Consider the following 24,206-nt stretch of genomic DNA (forward strand, 5'->3'; position numbering starts at 1 on the left):
CAGATCCCTTCTTACTGTAAGGTGAACTCGGTGAAGGGGGGGTGGTCCAACTGGTTCCTATTCATTATCGTACAAATGATTGGACGCCGCCCACTCTGGAGCCGCAGTGGAGATCTAAATGCCCTTCAGCGAGATTTGGTGAGGAATAGCACTGAGGTAAGTGTGAATTTATGCTCAGCAGAATAATTAGCTCACCATCAAAACTCTTCTGTTTTACTTCGTGTTTACTCCAAGCCTCGCCTCAAGCCAGACATTTTCTCTTCTGTTTGCCAACGGATCCTTTCTGGGGTTTTTTTTATATTCAATCTTTCTATTCCTGTCCTCTTTCTCTGTACCCGGTACCTCGGTGACAAATGGATATTCAGTGTGAAGATCAGTACGAATGCTCTGCCAAAATGTTAACCACACATTTCTGACATTTCTGCAGCTCTGCTGGGGATTTACGTATCTTTCGTTTCAGAATTTCACACCGCACATTAGGATCAAACACCACGCTTTGAGTGGCGCCTGGGGGCAAACGCACATCCCAAACAAACAATGCAAAGAAGCCAGACCCGGTGTGGGAGGAAGGGGGTGGGAGAAAGAAAAAGCAGAAGAAAACGAGGCAGGGTGCCTTACATCGTTGGTGTTGACGTGCCATGCCATGTCGCCATAGGAGACAAGCTGACCGTTGACGTAGCAGCGGATCTCGCTGTTCCTCCAGCGGTTGTAGATGTGTACAATGCTGATCATGTACCACTGCAGAAAAAAAAAAAAACATAAAAAATTACCCCGGGGCCACCAGCATCCTTCCTGCCATTTTCAGGGGTCAAGGTTCAGGATGGTTCCTAGCACCTGGGTTATTTGAGGGCAAAAGCTCACCGTCCCACTTAAAGTTCTATAAAAAATCAGACTTATTAAAAGAGAGGAGGACACATTCTGGCATCCGTTTCCCTTTCTTTAAGAAGTACAAATTTCCAAAACTAAGCAAAGCCACAGGGCTCAGAACCTAATGTGCAAAAATTTGCATTGGGATATTAATTATAGATCAGAGCATGGGCAGAAGGACTAAGGCATTCTGCTCTGGAAATGTGACACAGCGTGTATGTTCTTGTGTGTCTGTACAGTGGTAGAAATAAAATTAAATATGCTGTTGTTTTCTGCCATTCTACCAGACTTAGCTAACTGGATGCGTGTGTTTGCAAGTCATTATGGCATCAAGAGCTGTGATATTTCTGTGATATTCTATTGTAATTTTGTAGCTTTGGTGACGGGCTGTTCTCTGCAGAGGGAACTACGGCAGAGGAAGAAATGCCCAGACAGACTGCGGGCAGAAACTGCTGAAATGTCTTCAAACACAAGCTATGGTGCAGTACAAGCATCTCAAATCTGCCTTAAGCTCCATCCTGCAAAATGCATATGAAGAATCAAAAAATGAAAGAAGCGGGATTGCTTGTGCTCATTTCCTCTCAGAGCTGCTCCTGAAAAATGCATAAACCGGTCACAGCGTGCAGATATCAAATGATCCTGTGGTTCACTCCAATGTCCAGGATGTGGAAAATGTATTCATAAATGAGCTGATCCAGAGTCTGACCTGTAATTAAATGTAAAGCTGTAAGGAAGAAACATAATCCATGTTAACGGAAGGATGAACGATCTCAATTTTCAAAGACGTTTTTAACATCACCTTCCCACAGCAACAGGTTCCCCTATGAAGCAAGAAGGCTCAATATATACATTTTTAGCACATAAACATTAAGAGTAAAACATGCCTCAAGTGAATAAAAAAAAAACAGCCTGTTGATTGAAGATGCCTTGAAGAATGATATAAAATGTCTACGCGACACAAGGAGGAGGAGACTCCAGTCTGAAGGACTTTTGTATTGCAGATGCGATGGAAAAAGAAAAAGCAAAATACTCGGACAAAAACTGAAAAAAAGAAATGCTTTGTATGCTGTAGACAATGACCTGTCTGGATTATAACTTCACGCGACTGCAGCTGGTGAAAAAAAAAAAGAAATGTTAACCAATTCACCTACTCAGACAAGGATCGGTTAAGTCCTTGAAGCAGGAAATCTGCCGTGTTGAACCACTGCAGATCAAAAGGAATTAAACACTTCATTTACATGTGCACAGGAAATAAAATCTGATGAATGCAGATGAATTTAAAGGGGCCATAACCTTTTAAAAAATCTCATTTAATCAACGCAATTAAACCAGGAAAGCCCATTATTGCTTTAAGCTTTAAGAGTTGAACAGCATTCCCCCCACATTAAATGATTGACAGGGTCGTTTTTATGGATCAAATCATTTAGAAATCTGTGTAAATGCTTAAGTCACCTGGTTATCGTCATAATTTCTGTACCGATGTATAAAGTTTTCAGTTCCCTAACTCTTAATTACGGATCCAAGCATTTTTCTCTCCACATACCAATGACATACATTTAAATGGCATACATTTTGCTGTTCTTTGCTGTTGCCACATCCTTATCCAGTGACTGATACTGAAATTCTGTTCAGCATGCATGCGGTAAAGAAATAGTTGTTACACAGACAAATGTAAGAAAGCAAGCAGCATCCAATCTTAGAACGAGACCAGGCTCTGCTGTACACAATCCACGAACACACATTTTTTATCGTTCGAAACTGTTGTTTGTTCAGAAGTGTGTTCGCAGCGTCACTTTAATTGCCACTTTACCAACCAGGACACCACAGTGCAAAAAACAAAGACAAAGGAGTACTAAAGCAAACTGTGATTTGTCTTCCCTCCCTCTCTGCATCAGCCCTTTGCTTTTCCTAACGTCTGCTCGAGGAAGCAAGAGAAAAAGGAACCAGGCAGTCAAACTGTCACAGCATACAGTAAAAAATGCCACTGCACAGCATACCAAAGGTCTTGCTTCCATTCATTTAGATTTATGTCACTCAGTCTGATTATCCAGGACAAATTATCCATCCACAGATTAGCCACTACTCCAATGGCTATGTTTATGTTTAATCAGTTCAGAATTCATATTCGATTCCTAAAAAAAAAAAGCTAATCTGAAGAAACTTAAAATAAATACTCTGGTATTCATGAAATGTAGAGTAAAGTGATGTCAAACATATTTTATGTCCCTCTACATGTTAAAGTTCGTATTTGGTAGTAGGTAAGTAGGTAGTGGGTAACATGCCCATAAAGTCACAGCTTCAAATCCCACTTACTACACTACGTGTCCCTGAGCAAGACTCTTAACCCTGAGTGTCTCCAGGGGGGACTTGTCCCTGTCACTACTGATTGTAAGTGGCACTGGATAAGGGCTTCTGATAAATACCATAAATGTAATATTTGCTTCTCATGTCACTTTCGTCTGCATTTGTCGCATGGAGTAGAAGGCAAGAGGCAGAGTATCCATCATCCAACATATATTAATGTCAATAAATGACATTTCATTTCACTCAGATTCAATGGGCAAAGTATGTACGCTACATTTGCTATTCACTACAGTAGCCATTCTACTGCTGAGGGTCACTGACTTTCTATATAGTACAGTAAAAAAAAAATCACGGTTTGTTAATGACTCTGCAAGTGCACTGAGCAAAAAGAACAGATATTTACCTAGAAATGGGCTGTTTTTTATTTTATTTTTCTGCCCTCTTTTTTTATTAATTCCAGGAATAGGCTACCGGTGCATATGATCATGGAAACAGCGGAATTAGTGTGCGCTGGCTATGTGAGGAAACGGGCGGGCTGAGGAGAGGTTGCAGACCCTGTCAGCAGTGCAGAGGCAGGGATTACAGCTAAGAGCTTTTTAACTGCTTCAATCAACCCGGCCCACATCAGCAGTTACAGGCATCTGTTATTAGCATTTGTGCCTGTTACACTAAAATATGAAATATCCCTTGGGGGCAATAGATTAGGTTTGGACAGATGTCGGTCAGCCACAGCTGATGTCTCATATTTCGTGCAAGGAAAAACTCCTAGTAAGGCAGAGAAAAAAATAGCAGGCTTTAAGCTTCCAGTAATTTCCTGAAAGTGCTTTCTATTGTTATGAAATATGAAAAACGCACACATAATATTTTAAACATTAACATTAAAAGAATGTGAAAGATTAACTAAAAATGACACATTTTTAAAAAGACTGAGTCATGCTGCAAATCCTTCTGTAGTATAATATAAACCATTAATAATGTCATTTATTGTCATTTATTTCAATTCACTAATTACTCATTCAGACCCCCTGGTACGAACATAGGCTCAAGCTCATTAGTAGCAGGAGGATTTGTATGAGAGGGGATTGCATTAAAGACATGGGTCAGAAGTGAAAATTGGGTGAAAACAGCACTCACCTTGCGAGGCTGGAAGTCGTATTTCACACAGTGCTGGAATCCCTTGCCTTTTGACTTCAGTGAGGTCACAATCAGACAATTGCCAACAAAGTGTGCCGAATACCCAACTCCTTTGCTTGTGCGAAAGCTGCAAGGACACAGAGATTAAAATCGCATATGAACAGTAGAACTGTAACACTTAGATTTTTATCCCAATTTTCTCTGATACGGCCAGTCTGAAACCAAAGACACCAGGGAAAATAAACCATTTATTAACTAATAAAATCATGAGGATTTCAAAAACAACATGATTTGGTTCCAAATTCTCTTCGTTGTCCCAAATGACTATACTGTAAGTGTATTTTAGACCATGTCATGTGACAACGTAACCAGAGTGTTAGGGTTAATAGACAGCACAAGTCAAAATCACATTACTATGTAATAAAGTACTTCACCAATTACAGAAAAAAAAGCGGTTTCGTTTGTAACTGAAAGACCTGAATAAAATGTTGAAATTTCTGAATCAATCTTGAATTGGAATTGGAATTAATATGAATTGTCATTGTAATTTTTTGCTGCCACTGCCAACAGAAAATAGGATAATTAAACAGCTAACTACAAAGTCAAGGTCGATTGGGGAAATGCTCCAAAGTTTTGTGTGATGAAAGGAAAATCTATATATAAATAAATTGATAAATTATGGGGTAAGGGCCTGGAGCCATAACTGTTGGCAGACCACCATGACGGATGCCAATGTGGATGACATTATCCACTCCTGTTCCGTTTTTTTAAAAGAGAATACGCTCGTAATTGCCACCCGAAAACACGTCAGTAAATCAACTTCCTTTTCCAGGGGGAAGATCTGCTGATGAATGTTTGGCATTGGGGAACACCGGTGACAAAACATGCGAGTTTTGCCATCTCACTCTCTTCAGATTGGCTGATGAATGATTTGGCTGAGTTGGCTCCCTCCACACTCTCTCCCTCTATCTGCCTACCCTGCTGACGGGATGCCCTTCATCTGAAACCCCCCGCCAGCTGAGCAGAGCCATCCCGCCATTCAGCAGTCACCTCGCCCGCCCGCAGGGTCTCAGAGTCGGCAGTGGCCAGCAGTAATGACCTCCATGCGACGGGCCGTCCTTCCCCTTCCTCCTCCAAGACTCCGCTGAGACCAGCGATCCGTAGACTGGCTAAGCTGATAAGGCAAGGCGATTAAGGCTGATCTGGGATCTGTGGACATCCGGGGGTACATGCTGAGCCCGAGCAGGAAGGGCTGATCCTGAGTCAGTTCACGGGGCGGCAACGGAGGGAGAGAGGCTGCCTGCTGTTGATTAGATTCCTGCATTAGCATGAGTGGCGCAGAGAAGCGATGCTGCTTTTCGCATAATGGCGCTGGGCTGCCGTCCACCAGCAGCCAAAGGCATAAACAGGATTAGCAAAGGACATCAACACACTTCCGCGTCCTGTTTTACCAAGGAGTTGCCAGCAGGCCAATGGAGCCAGAATACCAATCGTCCGGATCTGGTGGATCCCATAATGATAAAGAAAACTGGCCTTCTTATCTGACACCACTATCCAGAATAAGCGTAATGCAATAATTACCCCAGACTCTTTAATATGTCAACGATTGTTACGTCCTGGTTTTTTGGTGTGTTTCTGTTCTGTGTTTGCAGGAAGCCTGCAAGTTCCTGCAGTGGGCAGCCAGAATAAAAGGGGCCTCAGTTTCCTTTTCCTAAAATGTTTCCTATAAATGTTTGAATTGAATTGAATTGGTCTGTAAACAGATTTAACAGAGACAGTGATGTCCGCTGATAGAGGAATGAGTCATTTCTAATTCATCTGTCACATTCATAATGTTTAAAATATTGTTTCTTGGTGCATGATTGACCATTGCGTGTCCTGCTGACCGTTATGTCTGTGGCCGCTTTGGGAGCTGGAGCTCACCTTCTCTTCCTTTTTTCATTTGAATGCAGCAGTGTCCCATCCTGCCCTAGACAGGAGCCTGACATTCCGTTTAAATGTATTCTATTTGCTTGTTGTAAATGTCCCCAATTTGTACCATGTTCTCAATTCAGATGAAACGGGATGCAAATCAAGATCACCAGGGATTCACCAGCGGTCCACAGCTGAGTTTGTAGACCATTACGTTCCTCCACTCCAGTAACAACCACTGGAGTCCGGGAATGCGGGTGAGACAGGAGCGACAGGAAAAACAGACGCACTTGTCGCGCATCCCCATCCCTTTCATCTTCTCCTTACCCCCCTCTTCATCTTCCATGTTTTCTTTCCCTCACCACTTCTCTTTGTTCTGCTTCTTTTTTCCTTCCACGCGCCCTCCCCCGGCTCCTCCGCCTCTTCCCTGTAGGCCGCGCACCCCGATGGTTCTGATAGCAGACGATAAACAGCGGGCTTCCGGGCTATTGATCTCTGTGCTAATTACCCACAACGTCTCTACACAAGACGCTCCTTCTGTTCAGCAGACATTAAAAAACCAAATGAATACTCGTTTCCACGGTGCGCCCCCCCCTCCGCGCTCTCCTCCTCTGATTCCGCCCTGAACCGGCGACCGCGGTTCACACTGGATCTGGTTTAATCAGGAACAAAAACCTGACCCGGTTCCCTCTCTTCGGCATAATCACCCGGGACCAAACATAAATGTGTTTAGCAAGTTTAGCGGGGAACTTTAAGCAGCGGCAAGACAAAACCCTCCATGATAATCCACACGACCTGATTTCCTCAGATTTCGGCCCGTCAGCATCGTTAGCCAGAAAATCCACTAATTCAATGAAACGTACTTACCAGTACAGATAGGGCTTGTCTTTGTCAACGTTGATATTATTCAGGGGGTCCATCCGGAACCAAGTGTTCAGGCTGAAGCCATTCTGATAAGGCCACTTAGCAATAGGTGGTAAAGCAATTGCCTGGGAACAAACGGTCGATGTGTTAGGAACACCTCAGACTAAAGCACATACAAATGATTTAAATGCTGAAAGTACACCGCAAATAACAGTACACTGCCTCTTGAACAATTACGTTACGTCATTTTCCAACCAAAAAAGTGACATAACTCTGTAATCGAACCCACATTTGCTGATGCACCAAATACTTAACCAGTCTGAATTGGGCCGGTTTTATTGTTTTCAGCTGCAACAGGGATTTCTAATAATCAATGAGCCTTTTAAAGTGACTGACTTTAAAGGGAACAAAGCAACTAATTGCTGCCAACAACGGGACGCTCTGCAGAATATTCCATTCATTAACCGCCATTTCCTGTTACCATGATCAAAAGCACTGATCCCCACATTTATCTCCAATGTGAGTTGGACCGAAGTAAAAACAACCAGGTTTTCTGAACCCAGGGTATTGAAAACAAAAAATGAATAAGTCGAACAGAAAAAGACAATTAAATCTTCAGTTGGTTACACTTCCTGTTGAGTCAGAGCGGGTTGAGACTTACTGCAGCACTGCGTCCCGGGAAATTGAAGAAGGTATCCGGCCCGTGCCTTTGCGGCATCTGGTTGAGAACCGACAGGAGCTTGATCGCATGTTTTGGCTACAGAGGGAGGAAGAGAGGATGAGAGGTCAGGGACTTTCTTTAAAAGAGACCTAAAAGTGTCTAACTCTTTCCACCACAGGGAAACCACCACGAGTCAGTGGCCCGTCAATTACAGTCTGGTCCACAGCAAACAGTCAATACTGAGTCTGAGAGCATCAGTCTGAGCTCAACTCAGGCAGAGACTGTGACACTGTGGCACAGCAACAAAGCAATACAGACAAAAACCGATATCAAAAAAACACGTAATGATCGTGAAGTGATTGTGATACACTGCAGCACAGAATGCGGTGACACAACGAAATGTGTCCTCTGCTTTTAACCATCACCCTTGGTGAGCAGTGGGCAGCCATGACAGGTGCTCAGGGAGCAGTGTGTGGGGACGGTGCTTTGCTCAGTGCCACCTCAGTGGCACCTTGGCGGATCGGGATACGAACAGGCAACCTTCCTTACCAGCTAGTCCACCCCTGCCCCTCTAATAATCTCAACAAACTGAGCCAATAATTACCAACATATCCACATGTTTCCAACATATCCACATAAAATATTACATACACTTGAACAAGTTTGAGCAGCATAATGGTCAGATGATTGTTGTATTTGGTACAATTTTTTTCACGTTCCAATGTTCCTATATATGTCTGTGTGTGTGTGTGTGTGTGTGTGTGTGTAAATATTCAAATATCTGAAAGGAATTTTTATCCCAGCCCTGCCCTGAGCTGTTCTCCTGTGACCCGAGTCCTGTCACTCACCCACAGGCCTCCATCTCCCCTCAGCATGCTGAAGAGAAGCTTCAGTTCTTTGACGGTGATGCTGTAGCTGGCCAGGACCCCCAGCATGTCCACTAGCAGGTCTGAGGAAACAGAGACAGAACATCATAAAAAGAAGAACCGCTAACGTAAAGAAGACACGACTGACCCGATACTTTCGATGACCTGCATCATCCTCTGTAAATGTTCATAAATATGCTTGTTGGTACACTTTTAACATCAAATTTGCAGGGGAACATTTCAGCGCTTGTCATGTGTTCACCATTAATCAGTAATTAGCTGAACATGTTTTATCAGTAATTAATGCAGCTGTGTTATGTTAATTGTTCTCACAGCTTCCAACAAGACTCTCTAAAACCAGTGGGACAGAATTCAACATCATTTCTCTATTGACCTTAGTAGCAAATGCTAATGATACCAGTGCAATGATACCAGTGCATACAAAAATGCTTTCAAATTTCAATTGATTAACACATATTAAACTCCATATCGGGTTAATGTTCCTCATTATAAAATATGACATTTTATTTAGAGTTTGGATTAATTTGTTAAACTGACCATGATTACAGGATGGCTACCATTACAAAGTCAAAGGTTTACAATACATGTCTATAAAATGTCATATATTACATCCACTTTGCCTGGTTTCATTAAACATGTTCACTAAAATGAAAGAAAAAGACAAAGATGGGAGACCAGGTCTTTAAATATTCAAAGGCGAGATTTGTGCAAGAAGGAAGATCTAGATTAAAAACAGATTAATACAATAACAATTACGCACGGCCATTAAATGTCTTCATGCTAAACTGCACCAATGTACGATATCCCCATAAGCACCAAGTCTGCAAATATTAACGTGCACAGGGATGCTTTTTCAGTAGTTGCTACTCCAGCAATACCCATCGTAACTTCGGGGCTGTTCACTGGCAGTGATAAACTGAGGAGCATTAAGTAAGGCTCCAGCAGTCTATCAGCACCGGGTAATGTCTTCATTTAATGCTTCATCACCAGCGATGAGGGTGATATATGTGATCGGAGCCTTGCGTAGCGTGGCATATGTCAGACAAACTACAATCTAAAGAAATGCTGATGCAACAAAGTGCCTACAAATTAAAAAAATGGGGGGTTGGGTGGGTTAATTTGAGATGAATGCCAAACTAAAATATCGTTCTTGAACATCATTCTTAAAGCAAAAAAATTTAATATTCCTCTAAGCTGCCATTCAATCTCATTACGAAACAGACTGTAACTAATGAGATTTCTTCCTCAATCTCCTCTTCCCTAAGCCGATGGATTTCACCACAGCAAAGATATCAACTTAATCCACATGCGTTCCATTCCTGAAGTTGGGACACAGGACCCTTCTGGTGTTCTTCACCCATACCTGCTGTTCTCAGGGGACTGCAGAATGTAATCTTTGACCTCTGCAGTGCAGTGGAAGCGCGAATAAGCCAGAAAAAGCAACATATCCTCTTTAATACCATGTGACCATAAAACCTTGGATTACATTTCTCAGGCCCCGCGGCCGCAGGAGAGACCTGTGGTCAAATCCGCCTCTGCAGCGAGATCAACTGAAGTGGCTGAACACATGGTGGGGGGTGAAGGGATGTTCTCGAGGCAGCATTAATCTGGCAAAAAATGTGCGCTTAATTGCTGCGCAGCGTGGGGTCTGCAAAACCTGGTGAAAGTTCACGAGAAATCCCTGCATTTGTTGTGTGCCGCTCCGCTTAAACCCTCCCTAAGCCCTTTTGGAATTAATGTATCTTTATCAACGCAAATAAGAAAAACAACCCATATTTTTCTGCATAGGAATTCATTCAAAATGGTGCTGGGCCTGGTCCAGCGGTGACGTTATGGGCTGACCGCCTCTTGAGAAGAGGTTAATCAGACCAATCTGACCTGCCCTGCTCCACGAAAAACATTTTTTTGGTTCAGGAAATTTTAATAGTGCTTGTAAAAGTTCTTGTGCAAAATTCATTGCTTAGGAAAGAAAAACAATCTGGTCCCATCACGCTCCACATGACTGCGGCCATTGAAAGTTAAAGTGATTGTTTTTGTCATTGTGATACACTGCAGCACAGTACACGTCGGCACAATGAAATGTGCCCTCTGTATTTAACCCATCACTCGAAGGCCCCATCCACACGTCTTTCTCTGAAACGGTAAAATTTCTGTCCAATCTGGCCTTGCATCCACACGGAAACCACAATGAAAGACCAAGTCCCAGAACGAGCATTTTCTGATATATTTTCTCTTTTACGCGTCTCTGTGTGAACCTGTGCGATCAGCCGTTCGGGGGAAAAAAGTCTTATAAACTCCCGGTGGTTCAAGGAACAGAGACATATCAGGAACATATTGAATTCTAAACCAATCAGAGATCGTGAAGGGCGGGGCTGGTCTCTGATTGGCCATGGTCCAGATATTACTCGACGTTTGAAAGTTCGCGTGCTGCACCGAGAGAGAGGTGAGTAGCCTGGACCCGTCAGATACAGGCCTTAAAAGTTACACTGACAAAGAGAAGTGATTGTCATTGTGCTACACAGCAGCACAGCACACGGTGAACACAGTGAAATGTGTCCTCTGCATTTAACCCATCACCCTTAGTGAGCAGTGGGCAGCCATGACAGGCACCCGGGGAGCGGTGTGTGGGGACGGTGCTTTGCACAGTGGCACCTCAGTGGCACCTTGGCGGGTCAGGATTCGAACCGGCAACCTTCTGATTACGGGGCCGCTTCCTTAACCGCTAGGCCACCACTGCCCCACACTGAGCCCGACAATTACAGCTATTTAAAAGTCCAAACCTAATACTATTGTGGTGGTGGATGCTGGCTCAAGTCTTTTATACATTTTTTGACGTCATTCTTCATAAATGTTTTTTCCGACTTCTCAGACTTTCATTGCTTTCATTTCAAGTGCAACCAGAAAGTAATCAGCATTGGCTATTAACCACAGCATCCACTTTCATGATAATCAAAATGCATCAACTGACCGCTCATTTACTGCGCAAGCCCGAGTAAAGTGATACAAATTAAATGCTGCATAATGCATAATGCATCTATAAAACACATTAAATGCAACAGGCACAAATGATAATCAGGTTCAACCCCTTAAAACATTTGCACTTTCAAATTAGATTTTCTTTTTATTTAATTTATCTTCTTTTAATTTCAGCTCAGTGAAGCACTTTAAGCACCAAAACATTTTTAGTAAGTTACCTTTCTTGTAGAATTTTGCTTCAAATAGAGAACTTTATGTTAACCAGGTTGTTAGATAATAATTTACAAGTCAATATTGCCTATATTGACAGTGATTTGAAAAGAAAGTAAAGAGTGAACCCGTAAAGCTGCGATGTTAAATGCGATTCGATCAAAACATTTGTGAACCTATCGTTTGTGCTGGTGCACCTAAGAAAAAAAGTTTAATCAGTTAGTTGAGAGCATTTTGAACATTAGTGGTTTGGGATTTGAACACACAACCCTTCAGTTATGAGAGCGCTTCCATATCCGCTAGGACACCACTACCCCTGCTGCCATATCACATGACCAAAAAACACAAAAGCATAAATTATTCATATCCAACTGACAGCATTTATTAAGTGCATTTCTGGACATATTCGGTTGCCCCGGCCGTTTTATCACTCCACTGATGCCAGAACCTGGGGAGTGAAGACAGACTGACGGATTGATGAAGACGTACCCGCAATCATGTCGTCCACGGAGCTCATCTTCAGCAGCACCTGCTGGATGAGTCCCACCTCGGTACTGGTCTGCAGGTTGCGGACGCTCTTGCGCAGGATGGCAGTGAACATGCTCCAGATCTCGGCCTGGCAGGTGACCTGACAGTGTTCCAGCAGCTCCACCATGCAGCCGATGCTCTCCGCGTCCTGGATGATGAAGTTCATCTCCAGGTCAAACTCTCCACCCACCAACTGAGGAGAGAGGAAAAGAGGGAATGAGATCCCCGTTCCACCCACAACGCACAAAAATTTGCAAAAAAAATCAAGTCTAAACATTTCACATTAGGTGGGAAGCTCGGAGTTGAAAGAAAAAGGAGCAGGAAAAGCTCCCAACCAATTGGCCTTTCCCGTCACACACAACAACGATGATTAAGAAGCCAGTAAACAACAATCAATGATTTTATTCTTGAGGGCCAACAAGCATGAAATTGACCACCTCCAGCGATGCCTGCTGCTCGAGGAGAGCACACCCGAAGCGCCCTTCTCTCGGAGGGCCGAGGCAGGCATGCAGAAAACAGGGCCCAGGTGCCTCACGGTAACGCTCCCCTGACTGACAACGGGCTGACAGCCCGGCGGAGCCGCGCCAGTCCAAAAGTCGTCCGTCGTTGCGCTAAGCGATGGAATAAATTGCCAGCGGCGTATGCAGCCGAGGGTCGGACAGGTGAGGTCGGGTCATTCAGCGGCGAGTTCAGCGGCCGCGACGCTCGATGCTGGCGCGGTAGCGACCGACAGGCGCCATGACGACCGCCCAGTCATCTCGACCGATTTGCATTGGGGGGGTGAAACCGTGTCTTCGAACCAAACGTTACAAAGAGATGAGGGGGGGTGGGATGACACGACTGGAGTGTATGTGTCTGTGACTGTGTGTTCCACAGATAGAAAGAGAGGGAGATAAGCGACAGGAAGCAGCCTGTCATCCAGGCGATGAACGGGGAGGTCTGAGGGCCCGTGAAGCATGAAGGCGACATAAATAACTTGGCTTATGGATTCCCATCATGCCTCTGAGCAGCATGCTGATAGGCCGCACTATTACCGAGGCGGCTGCGCCAGGCTCCGCAGCTCAACCGGCCTCCGCACGCCATCAGCCAGGCATAACTCGCCTCCGGCCCCCGCGCACGCACAATCAGGCCGCCGCACGTGTGTTTGTCAAACAAACAATGGCGCTACGCGGCGGAATGAATGATTGTGACGGGCTGGACGCGGTGCATCTAATCAGGTGCGGCGGCGGCGGCGGCGGGGTGGAAGACGGGGGCCTGGGCTGCGAGGTTACCCCTGAGGTAACCTCACTTATAAATGTGAAAAGCTTGGCCTTAGAGGCACTTTTACAAGGGCGCAGAATTCAATCAGACGGCCGGGAAAAGTTGTTTAGGGTCCACTTTTGACCCTTGGCAGAACAGAAGTCTACGAGGAGCTATTCTTCCAATTCCCCCCCAAACACAGCTCTGAGTTTACCGTTGTGCAAACAGAATATATATATATATCCCCTGCTGCCCTGTATTCGCTGTAATGTACGCTTCCTACAGCAAGGCTCACATCTAGAATACGAAATGCCGTATTTTGAATGCAGAATGGCAGATCTCATGTGCTCTTCGCTACACCACATCTAACATCCATGATCAGTTGAGAAGACATTCAACAACACGCAAATATCTGGAAATATCTGGACTGCCACAACAAATGCAAATTAGGCTTAATATGAACTAAGGTGAAATTATTATAATGTGTAACAATGCTAATTATTATTATGCTTCTCATTTCAAGTACAAACTACTACTTTAAATTGTTTGATTATTCCATACAAATATAAATATTAGATACACATAATAATGTGAATTGTTAACACTGAAACACGTGTTAGTCATGTTTATAAATGCCATACATTTAAATGACAAATGCCATAGGTTATACCCCAGTTAACATAAACTGTGACTAAATGTGTCATGTAGTTACCACACTGTTATGCACCGCAGACCATAACCCACAGACCATCTACTCTATGGTCTATGGGTGGTAGTAGCCTAGTGGGTAACACACTCGCCTATGAACCAGAAACCCAGGTTCAAATCCCACCTACTACCCCTAAGCAAGACACTTAACCCTAAGTTGCTCCACTACTGATTGTAGACGCTCTGGATAAGGGCGTCTGATAAATGCTATAAATGTAAATGTAAATGTCTAAAGAAACTGCATGTGATAGATTGGCTTGCGGTTCACTTGCAGAGCACTAGTGTTTCATCATCTTACATAATTAATAAGATGATTAAAATGCAGTACAATCATTCTGACAGGACCATAGTAAACATTACACCTTCTAATACACTCGTCAACACTAAACCACAACACCACCCTGCTTGAGGTTAATATGTTATACATTTCATCCACCGTTAAGTGTTCAGATCATTCAGAACTGCTCCTTAATGCCATTATTTATCACAAGCTCATGAGTGCTAAAATATGATAAAATGTGATGGACGCCTCCAGGGTCATCCTGAAAAAAAGGGGGACCTAGCTGCAGGGCAGGTATAATGTCAGGACCTAAATTGGTCCCAATGTGTGTGGGGGGGTTCTGCGGTATGCTCACACTGTTAGCCGAGTGCACTTCAGTGGTCGATTTTTGGTTACTGTTTATTTGCAGGGTGATCATTTTAAAAAAATATGTTTTTAAAAAATGTTTCAAAGACTCTGGAGATTGGGTAAATGGTAATGGCTGATGGGACAGGCTGATGCCTAAATGGCTTTAGAAAACTGATGGTCCAGCACATGCAGAAATACTGAATTTGTGTTTATTTGCCCACCTAAAATATTAATTACACATAAAAAAAAATTAAAAATGAAACCGATGCCCATTTCCAAGCTATTTATCCTGGTTTATTTTTCCGCTATTCAAATTGTTAATAAATCATAAGACGTGGAGATGTGGAACTCCAGCAGTAAACTCTCACAGCCCTGCATGCCTTGCATCCAAGCCAAAAAGGCAAAATATAAAGTGCCTTTCTGGCTTATTAGAAAAAGAATGCGGACGCGCTTATGCTTTTAATCACTGTGTCCAAGTTGCAGAAGGAAACAATATTGAATCACTTCCTCTGGGCTCTGGAGATAATAACAACAGAGAAATATAGCTTTTTCAATTAATTTTCCCTTCCCTGCAAGGACGGCCTATCACTGCTTCTACTTAATGCAGCGAGAATGTGCGCTGCATGCAGGGGATTAGAAACATCACACTCCACACAGTAGTCAGCGTTCGGTACAGTACAGACGGGGTCTACGTCTGATAACCCGCATGAGCTTTCTGTATCAATCACGCTACTTTAACATGTAATCCAGCCAGCGGGCGTCAGGAGCCGGAACCGGAATCAGATTGGAGGGGAGATGGTACGATCCTCCGGCAGAACAGGCCTCACGGTGTGTATAAATATTCACCCCCACGCGCACATCAGGAGTGTGTGTTTGCGTGGTGGGGTGAACACACTCGAAATTCACATAAAAGAACGAGGTGTAAACGGGAGGCTTATTATTTCAATCACGCGCTGCTCTTCGGCGTGAAAGCCATTAAAACGAAACAGCAAGTCCGCAACTTCCCACATGGCACATTCAGTCCTTTAAAGTTCCGCCCGAGGCCAAAGGCCGAAAAGCCTGCCTTTTTGCGAAGCATTGCAGGAGCACAACTTTTGATTGGCTGGTTGCTGGAGAACAACGGCGAGGTGGCGGGAAAGGAGCAGGAGGGCGGAATGGTGAGAACTGGGTTTGGTCAGAACGCTTCGGCGCGGCCATTCTTCCACGCCGCCTCATTAATCACTCCTTTCACACGAGCAGACCTTCGCCACCCAATCTCCGCAGAGGAGCTTTAATTGCCGTCTCCAGTAATTTGCACCTATTGTGCTCCAGAAAGGTAAAATGAAGACCTGAGACAGCAGATTACTCTCATCACGGAGCGAGACGTTCCGCAGGCCCGCGGCCATCACTGCGGCAGAGTTAATCACTTTCCACTCGTATTATGGATGCCAACTTAAGCACCTAAATGAGACCAGCGCTCTCAGACGGCAGCGCGATCCACCTGCGGCCGCGCCGCGCGAATGACTGAGTGTGTTTTATATAACGGAAGAAAATCACGCTGGAGCGCGAGGAACAAGAGACGCTGGGGGGAGGTGAGATACAGGGAGCACGCAAATATTGCCTGGGGAGAAATCCAGACGCGCCGAAATGAGAGCTGTGCGAGGGATTCCCGCTATGGCGGGATTCATCTCCAGAAATTCTCGCACACCGCCGCCGCACAATCAGGTCGATAGTGGAGAGAGACGCCATCTAACAATTCTGGTTCTACCACGGAGCTGGAGAGCCACTCACCCAGACACAACCTCTCACTTATAAACCCATAAAAAGTCTTAAAAGTCTTGAAGATAAACACTCAACATGGTTATAGTTAAGGCCAGCTCCAACACCATGTAACAAATGTATAATAACCATGTAATTAACTATGTGTGAGCGCACATGAAGATTTTTTTTCTTCTGCAAATAAGTACTCAGAAAAATCTCACCAAAATACAATCACATACTTCTTGATTTTGACTAGTGTAAAACATAACTTACATGTAACTTGTGTTTTAAATGTGCAACTCTATACAACAACATTCTTTCAAAATTTCTCACTTACACATGTATACATATATTTTGGTGTGTGACTTACATTTTTCATGGTTTTTCATCATAACATAAATTTTAAATCATCAAGAAAGAAAGAAACAACCAATCAGAATTCTTAAATAAAAGTGCTGATAGTATATCTGCATTCTGGCTTTATTGTGAAGAATAGCTGCAGCAGCATCAACTTCACCTTTGGGGGTGACAGAGGAGGAACTACCAACTACCAGCCTCCTACGATAGCAATACCTAGCAAGCAGCCCTTTCTTTAAATCTGTTTAATTCTTTAAATCCGTAAGATTGACACAGGGCTCACGGTCTCACTCAGCCCCTCCTCACTTTTTGACCGCGGCCTGAGATCCACACCATCTCAAATCACGTCCCAGTCCCACGCTACTCCCTACTCCCAAAACAATGTGTTGGTGGGGTATGGAAAAAAGCGCTAATTAGACAACAAGCCCTCCCATTTATAATTTAGTGTCGTGTCTGATGGGTTTCTACTTAAGTAACACCACTTTCAGGAGAAGCATAAAAGGCCCTAATTGATTGGAGGGCTTTTTTTGTGTAAAATGCTGCATAATTTTGCTTCAGAATTGGCGGCAGACGCTTATTGAAGCTCATTCACTCGGGCGCGAGGCTAGTGTACACACAACTGGTAACGCTCCCAAAAACGGGGGCTAATTAAGTCAAAAAGCACAGCAATTCATTATGATCACCTGAACGCTGCCAAAACCCATGTTAATTAAGGACCTTTGACTTGTGCTAATAAACGCTGAACAGAGATAAAAGAACGATTCATTCAAGTGTCCAGCCAAGTGCTCCTTTGCCTACAACACCCGGGTCACATTTATTGACATGCAAACAGGTGACAAATTGGGGGAGAACAACAGAACAGGTGAGGTTTGCAGATGGTTTGTGATGTTGGGAGGCCTTCTTCTGACACTTCAGTTCTCTGCTGTGATGTCCACCAGGCATACGATTAGTGTCACCAATGTGCTTAAGAACAGGAAGGTTATTCAACTGATTTGAACTTTAAACAATGACCAATGGACATCATCACCTACCCCATACTGCCATTCTTGGACATTAAGCTCTTTTGCACATGTTTTTCTACTTATTATTTTTATTTTATTTGGCATTGTGTGGGCAGCTAATTTGTACTGTACATATGACAATAAACAATTTCAACTCTTGAATACTTGAATTGAATACTTGAACACAAAACAATACAATATCCCTCTGTTGAGCATGATAATAAGTCAATCATGAATCACTTCATTTATAGAAACTATAAAAAAACTGTTTAAACATCACTGCTGTCTGGTGGAAATTCCTCTCCTTCCGTTCCTCTCAATGTCTTTCTGCTCAGATTAAAGGTTTCAACATTTCAAACATTTCAACATAAGCATTTGCATACATGGCATTTATCAAAATCCCTTATCCAGAGCCATTTATAATCAGTAGTTACAGGGACAGTCCCCCCTGGACACACTCAGGACTAGGTGTCCTGCTCAGGGACACAATGGTAGTAAGTGGGGTTTAAACCTGTGATTTTTCTTCTGGTTCATAGGTAAGTGTGTTACTTACTAGGCTACTACCACCAGGTATTGTGTGGTATGAACGGAATGCGATTTAAATTTGGCCAAGATGAGAGATTTGGATTATATTGGCCAACCACTGTAAAAGTGCACTTTTTATCTTTATGTTATGATTTGGATTTTAAAAAAATTATACTAATAGACTTGGAAAAATGACTTGGTAATCATGTTGATGACCACCAGCCACCAGGCAACCAGAACCTGCAACCAAAGTATAAAGTGATATGAAAGCAAATCGGAAAATAGGAAAAACACCCTTCACTGCACTGGAGGGACCGAAATTATTTTTAGAAAATGTCTTAATTGCTGAGTTGGTTCTGCTGACAGACACCCATGGCGTACAACACACATCATTTTCATTCTTATGACATATTGACGCAGGCCATGTAGGATGCCGAATTTTTCATATTAACAGACCCAACACTGGGATGCAAGCACGCTAAGTAAATTCAGAAGGACGAGAAAGCAGCGTTCGCCATTTCAATTACGCCTCCTTGAATTTGCACATGGGTCACAGCCCACTTTCCTCAAGGCCCAAATGCATAACTTCCATTTGCGTCGCCTTCCTTAGTAAACATGGCCACATGCACCTCGGCTTTCACCGCCTGTTACTGAAGTCAGGCTGTGGCATACAAATACACCCACCGCGGCGAGTCCCAAGGCTGCCGCGGCGAGATACAGATGGACCCCGTGCGAACGGTATTGGCATTCTGCGGGGAGGCCTGGGATAAATCACCGACCACACCAGTCAATTCCGGGCCTGAGTGAGGCAAACAGAAATTACTCAAGCTCCCTATCTCCCAGGGAACACACAGTGCAGGAGAGCACAACGGGCATGTCATTCCCAGAAAAGCACTGGGCGGGAGGGAACGTTCGCCGCTATCAAACGCGGTGTTCGGCGATGGGCGTCAAACAATATATAGAGAAGGGGCTGGAGTCACCCATTCCTTGACTGCGGAGGAGCCCTCGGTGGGAGAGACTGGCTCCTGTCACCTATCAAATTTGCATGCGCTTGCCAGGGTGAAATGGTAATTCCACACTGTGCCACGTTCGGAAATACACGCTCGTATTCCAAAGCAATAGAACGTTTGCCGAACTTTTATATGGAACACACACACAGAGAAAAACCTCTACATGTCAACATCTGAATAAAAATGTCAGTGTTCCTACATCACCAAAAACACAACTCACGTAACACCACAACCCAACAAGGCATTTTTTTGTCCTCTTAAAACGCTGAATTTACCTGTACGGAGATATGGACATTTCAACACATTTGAAATAAGTCTCCAAGTGGCAGGTGGCTATCATGGAGTTTCAACAACACTGCAGGACAATGGCTTTCATCAGCCCACAGTGGCAATGTCAAACCAATCAGCTTTGTCCAGCGCAGCTGAATAAAAAATCCGTCCCTGCGTCCACGTCCCTTTCATCTTATCAGCGGTTTTACAGCCTGTTTGGAATTCCGCCATTATAGGGGGCTTTGGATCATTTTCCAATCTTAAGAACCCAGACATAAAAAGAGCAAGAGTGCAAGGACAAAATGAGACTAACATTGCAACTAAAATAGCAGAATAATAGCTACATACCACACTGGTCACAGTAAATTACAGAAAAATCAGTATCCGTGTAAAAATGACTTGACAAAACTGGTAAAACTTGATTACTTAATGAAATGTGCCATATTGAAATATTCCTAAATGTTTTTATTTGGCCACATTAAGCACATCATGAATGACTAAGTAAGTAGTAGCCTGTGTTCTTTCTAACATGGTGCCGCCATTCACGGGCGCTACAGCATCCCCTTCTTTAATGTAGTCTACTAATCCTACAACGACTCTTACCAGCTATACTGGAAAATCACCAATGAATGTCAGCGCCATGTTGGAAAGGACACAGCTTCAGACCAAACCAATCAACTGTCTAAGATCAGGGTTAGCCCCGCCCACTCACTTCAATCAAGTCAGTTTATTTATAGAGCACATTCAAAAACAACAGCAGATTGACAGATAGAAGTAATTCATGATGCGCTGAATGTGTCACACAGTATGACATTTAATGAATTAATCGTATCGCAAATGAATTTAATTTCCATTTTCAAAATTCATCTTGTATTGAATTAATGAATGATGTTTTAATTTCCTATTTTAAATAAATCATGACACATTTAGTTATTTAATTACTTATGTATTAACCTATTTAATTTGGGCAGTCATAGCCCTCTATTCTATGACAGGTGATAATTACAGAATTTTTTTTATTATCCAGTGAAAGGTTTAATGATTTGCAGGTATAACACATTTGCATAGCATGGCAGTGACTTCCATTTTCATTCACAACATTCTGAAATACTGATGAAAATACAACTGATTCATGGAGAAAAGGACAATAGGACATTGTAAACACTTCCTGTGGTTATAAACCTCGACTCACAATCCTTTCCAATGCCGAGTGGGTCAGATTGCTCAGCCCTGTAAAAGGGATCAGATGAGCCTTTATCTGCATGGCCTGGGGCAGTGAGAACAAGAGCAAACAGCAACAGAAACGTGAAGCCAAGGCCAAGAACAAACACAGTGGCAGTGGTTATGGGGAGATTTTGATCTAATCCCACTGGACTCATTCCTATTAAAGATTACCATTGACCAGTTTACATGCAAAGTCTACTTCATTCTCATAAATCCATTTGTTTACAAGGGGGATGTATTCAGATTAAAGCAGACTTGCTTCCTCAAATGCATATGATCAGATGGGATCAGGTTATTCTTATTAATAACAGTAAACATCAGGTTATGATCACTAGAATAAAAAATTGCATTCTGATCACAATCTTCAGGAACAAAATGAACTTTTAAAACAAAGAAATCTCAGTGTGTCCACAATCCTACTGAATAATGAAAAATGAAAAATGAAAATGCATTTCCATGATAAACACATGGATTTATCCAAAAACAGCAGACCCATGTTGTGCCCAGATTGAACCAGATTGAAACCCTCATTAGGACGCAATAGCCACTCTCCTCTAGGGGTGTTAGAAAATATTTTTACGTGGTGGTATCGATACAGGGACACCAAATATTAATATTTTTGTTTACACATTAGAGCTGGGTACTTTGAATTACTGCTTGTCATTTCGGGCAGAGCGAACGCGTAAAATATGACAGACTGATCACAGCATCTTGCATTTCAGCTCTGTTTTCAAATTTTCAGTGAGCTATAGAATATCACAATATGTACAGTATCACAATATATCAAGATATAATCGTATCGTGACCTGTGTATCACGACACATATCATATCGTGAAATCCTTGCAGTACACACCCCCAATTTCCTCGCTAAATATCACTCAAGGTGAAGCCCGTCCTTGAGTGCATTGCATATCCTTCCATCATCCTTCACGGACAGCTCCAAGACCGAGAGGAGAAGTGCAAAGCAGCACCATCTCCATTCACAGGAAATTGGATGTATTAAACAGCCTTCCTCGTCTACAGCCAGACAATGGCACATTAGTTATGAGCCAGCCATCGCTACCTTGAGAGAATGGCGTGGCGGCGAGCGGTGTGTCCGGCGCTGGCAAGGTGACAACATGATGTCACAACGGATCCAGCCGCGCCTGGCACTACTTAAAAGCTCATCAGAGGTTAATAAGCCATTCCTGCTCACAGAGCCACATGTGGAGAGGCTCTTGAGCAGAGGCGGCGTATCCAGGGCACTCGGAGGAGCTGAAGGGGGACACGGAAAAATATTTTTCACTCTTCTGCTGGCGAAGCGAGTGAAACAGTGAAGTAACACAGAGTGTGTGACTCCCCATAAATGTTCATGAGCATTTGGTGTGTGTAGGTGATGGCGATGTTTCATGGCCTCGGAGAACGTGAGTCGCAGCTAACCTATATGTACAGTCTCAAATATAAGCCTCTTTTAACTCCCAAAGACAAGAGCAGCATTTATGAAGTCAGCCAACCGACTAAAGACCTCCCATGATCAGTTATTAAGACTGTTATTAGTTGAATCACAGTACTCTGATTGGCTGGAGGACGCCCTGCATTGACCCTGCAGCTACACGCCCTGATCATTGAATTAACACATGCCACACCCCCTTCACCCAGCATCCCTGATCGCCATCGGGGGGTGTCCGCTCTTTGAACCCTTGCCTGTCAATGTACATGAAATGTAACATGACGCTGCCCTGCCATAGTTGCTTGTTTGTAGAGTACTTTTTGTGTTTGCCTATTTGCGTTTGTGTAAAATAAAGTGATCCATCGCCCAGGCCTCCTTATCCCGGGATTACAGAATGTCTCTGTAATGAACCCCATTGACAATGACTTGAAGATTGCAATATATCAATATGTCAAGTGGGAAAATATTACTCCATGTTACAGCCCAATGCTGTAATTGAAGACAAAGGCAATTCCACAAAGTATTACCAATTCGGAATGTGATCAAAATATCAAGTCTGTTTTTTTTCCCCATTAATTTTCAGAGCTGTTAAACGATACCATTGTGTTGTAAATAGAGAATACAGAGTAAGCCAACAAATTATTATTTGTGGGTTTTATTTTCAGATATAAATATTCTGAAAGGGTGTGGAACTTTGCAATACCCATGGAATAAGCTGAAATATGTCATCATTTACTTTATTGATTGTATGTCTAACCTTCATGAAGGTCGTACTGGGCATTGTGAAGGATGTCTCTATTTATTATCCAGCACATTTCTGGGTAACGAGAGCATTTCTGGTTTATTAGGAGAGAAAAATTAATTTGTGGCATATGGTTGGCTGCTAAATCAAATCTGCATTTATCACTATAGGCTGTGTAGAATCCCTGTCACATGTGAGTCTCCTCACTGAAACCACAGCCCCTCCCCGCACCTCCCTCCCGCCAGCAGCCGGGTGCCGGAGACTTGCTGTCGCCATGGCGACGGGCATCGCGGCTCCGGCTGTAGTGGCTTCGGAGGCGAGTCTTCAGTGGCCACTAAACTGGGTGAAAAATAAATAGAACTGATGTCCTATTTACCAGAGCGGACAGCCAGCGGAGAAACACCGGCCTTCAGGTCCCTCCGGGGAGCCATCGGGGGCAGCGTGGCACTCCATTACTTCAGAATGAATAAAAGAGAGGGAACGCAACAGGGGGGAAAAAAAAGGATTTTATACCTTCAAAGTCTTCTGAATAATAAATGGGGACCCTAACAGCACCTGTACGGCAGACCTAAAATGCCACAACACAAGTGGAAGGTCCTCGTGTACAGCGTTATATAGCGTACATGATGTAGAAGCACCGATGCCACAACCGGCAATCGGCCGGTCGTGAGAATATCAAACCTGATTGAAATTTGTCCCCCGTCGTGAGGTTTGTCCTCACACAGAACCGACGTACAAGGCACAGTGGCACACGGAGGCTCGGCAACACATGTATGCCTTTCTCATGTGGCTTCGCCCACTTACCATGACCGGAACAACAGGAAGATATTTATGGTGATAAATCAGACGAACTCTAAAGAGTAGCCATACACGCCGCAGCATTTTTTGGATTTTTTTCCACGCAAAAAATATTGCAGAAATGGCCAAAGCAGCACGTTTCGCTACTGATGAGGGTTCTTCCTCAGCTTCTGGCGTGTTCATCGGTCACAT

General features: G+C 43.5%; 1 protein-coding gene across 22 annotated transcripts in view; it reads right to left on the reverse strand.

The window, feature by feature from the left end:
- LOC114769588 (neurobeachin) overlaps positions 1-24,206 on the reverse strand; it is a 206,101-nt gene that overhangs the window by 140,679 nt on the left and 41,216 nt on the right. For all 22 annotated transcript variants that reach the window (XM_028962751.1, XM_028962771.1, XM_028962754.1 and 19 more), the window contains exons 2-7: positions 12,304-12,535; positions 8,590-8,690; positions 7,742-7,837; positions 7,084-7,205; positions 4,306-4,432; positions 619-738 (exon numbers count right to left, since the gene is read on the reverse strand). In XM_028962751.1, coding sequence (XP_028818584.1) covers positions 619-738; positions 4,306-4,432; positions 7,084-7,205; positions 7,742-7,837; positions 8,590-8,690; positions 12,304-12,535 — 798 coding nt within the window. The remainder of the gene's footprint in view (positions 1-618; positions 739-4,305; positions 4,433-7,083; positions 7,206-7,741; positions 7,838-8,589; positions 8,691-12,303; positions 12,536-24,206) is intronic.

The sequence above is a fragment of the Denticeps clupeoides genome, chromosome 19 (assembly GCF_900700375.1).
Source record: "Denticeps clupeoides chromosome 19, fDenClu1.1, whole genome shotgun sequence".
Lineage (NCBI taxonomy): Eukaryota > Metazoa > Chordata > Actinopteri > Clupeiformes > Denticipitidae > Denticeps > Denticeps clupeoides.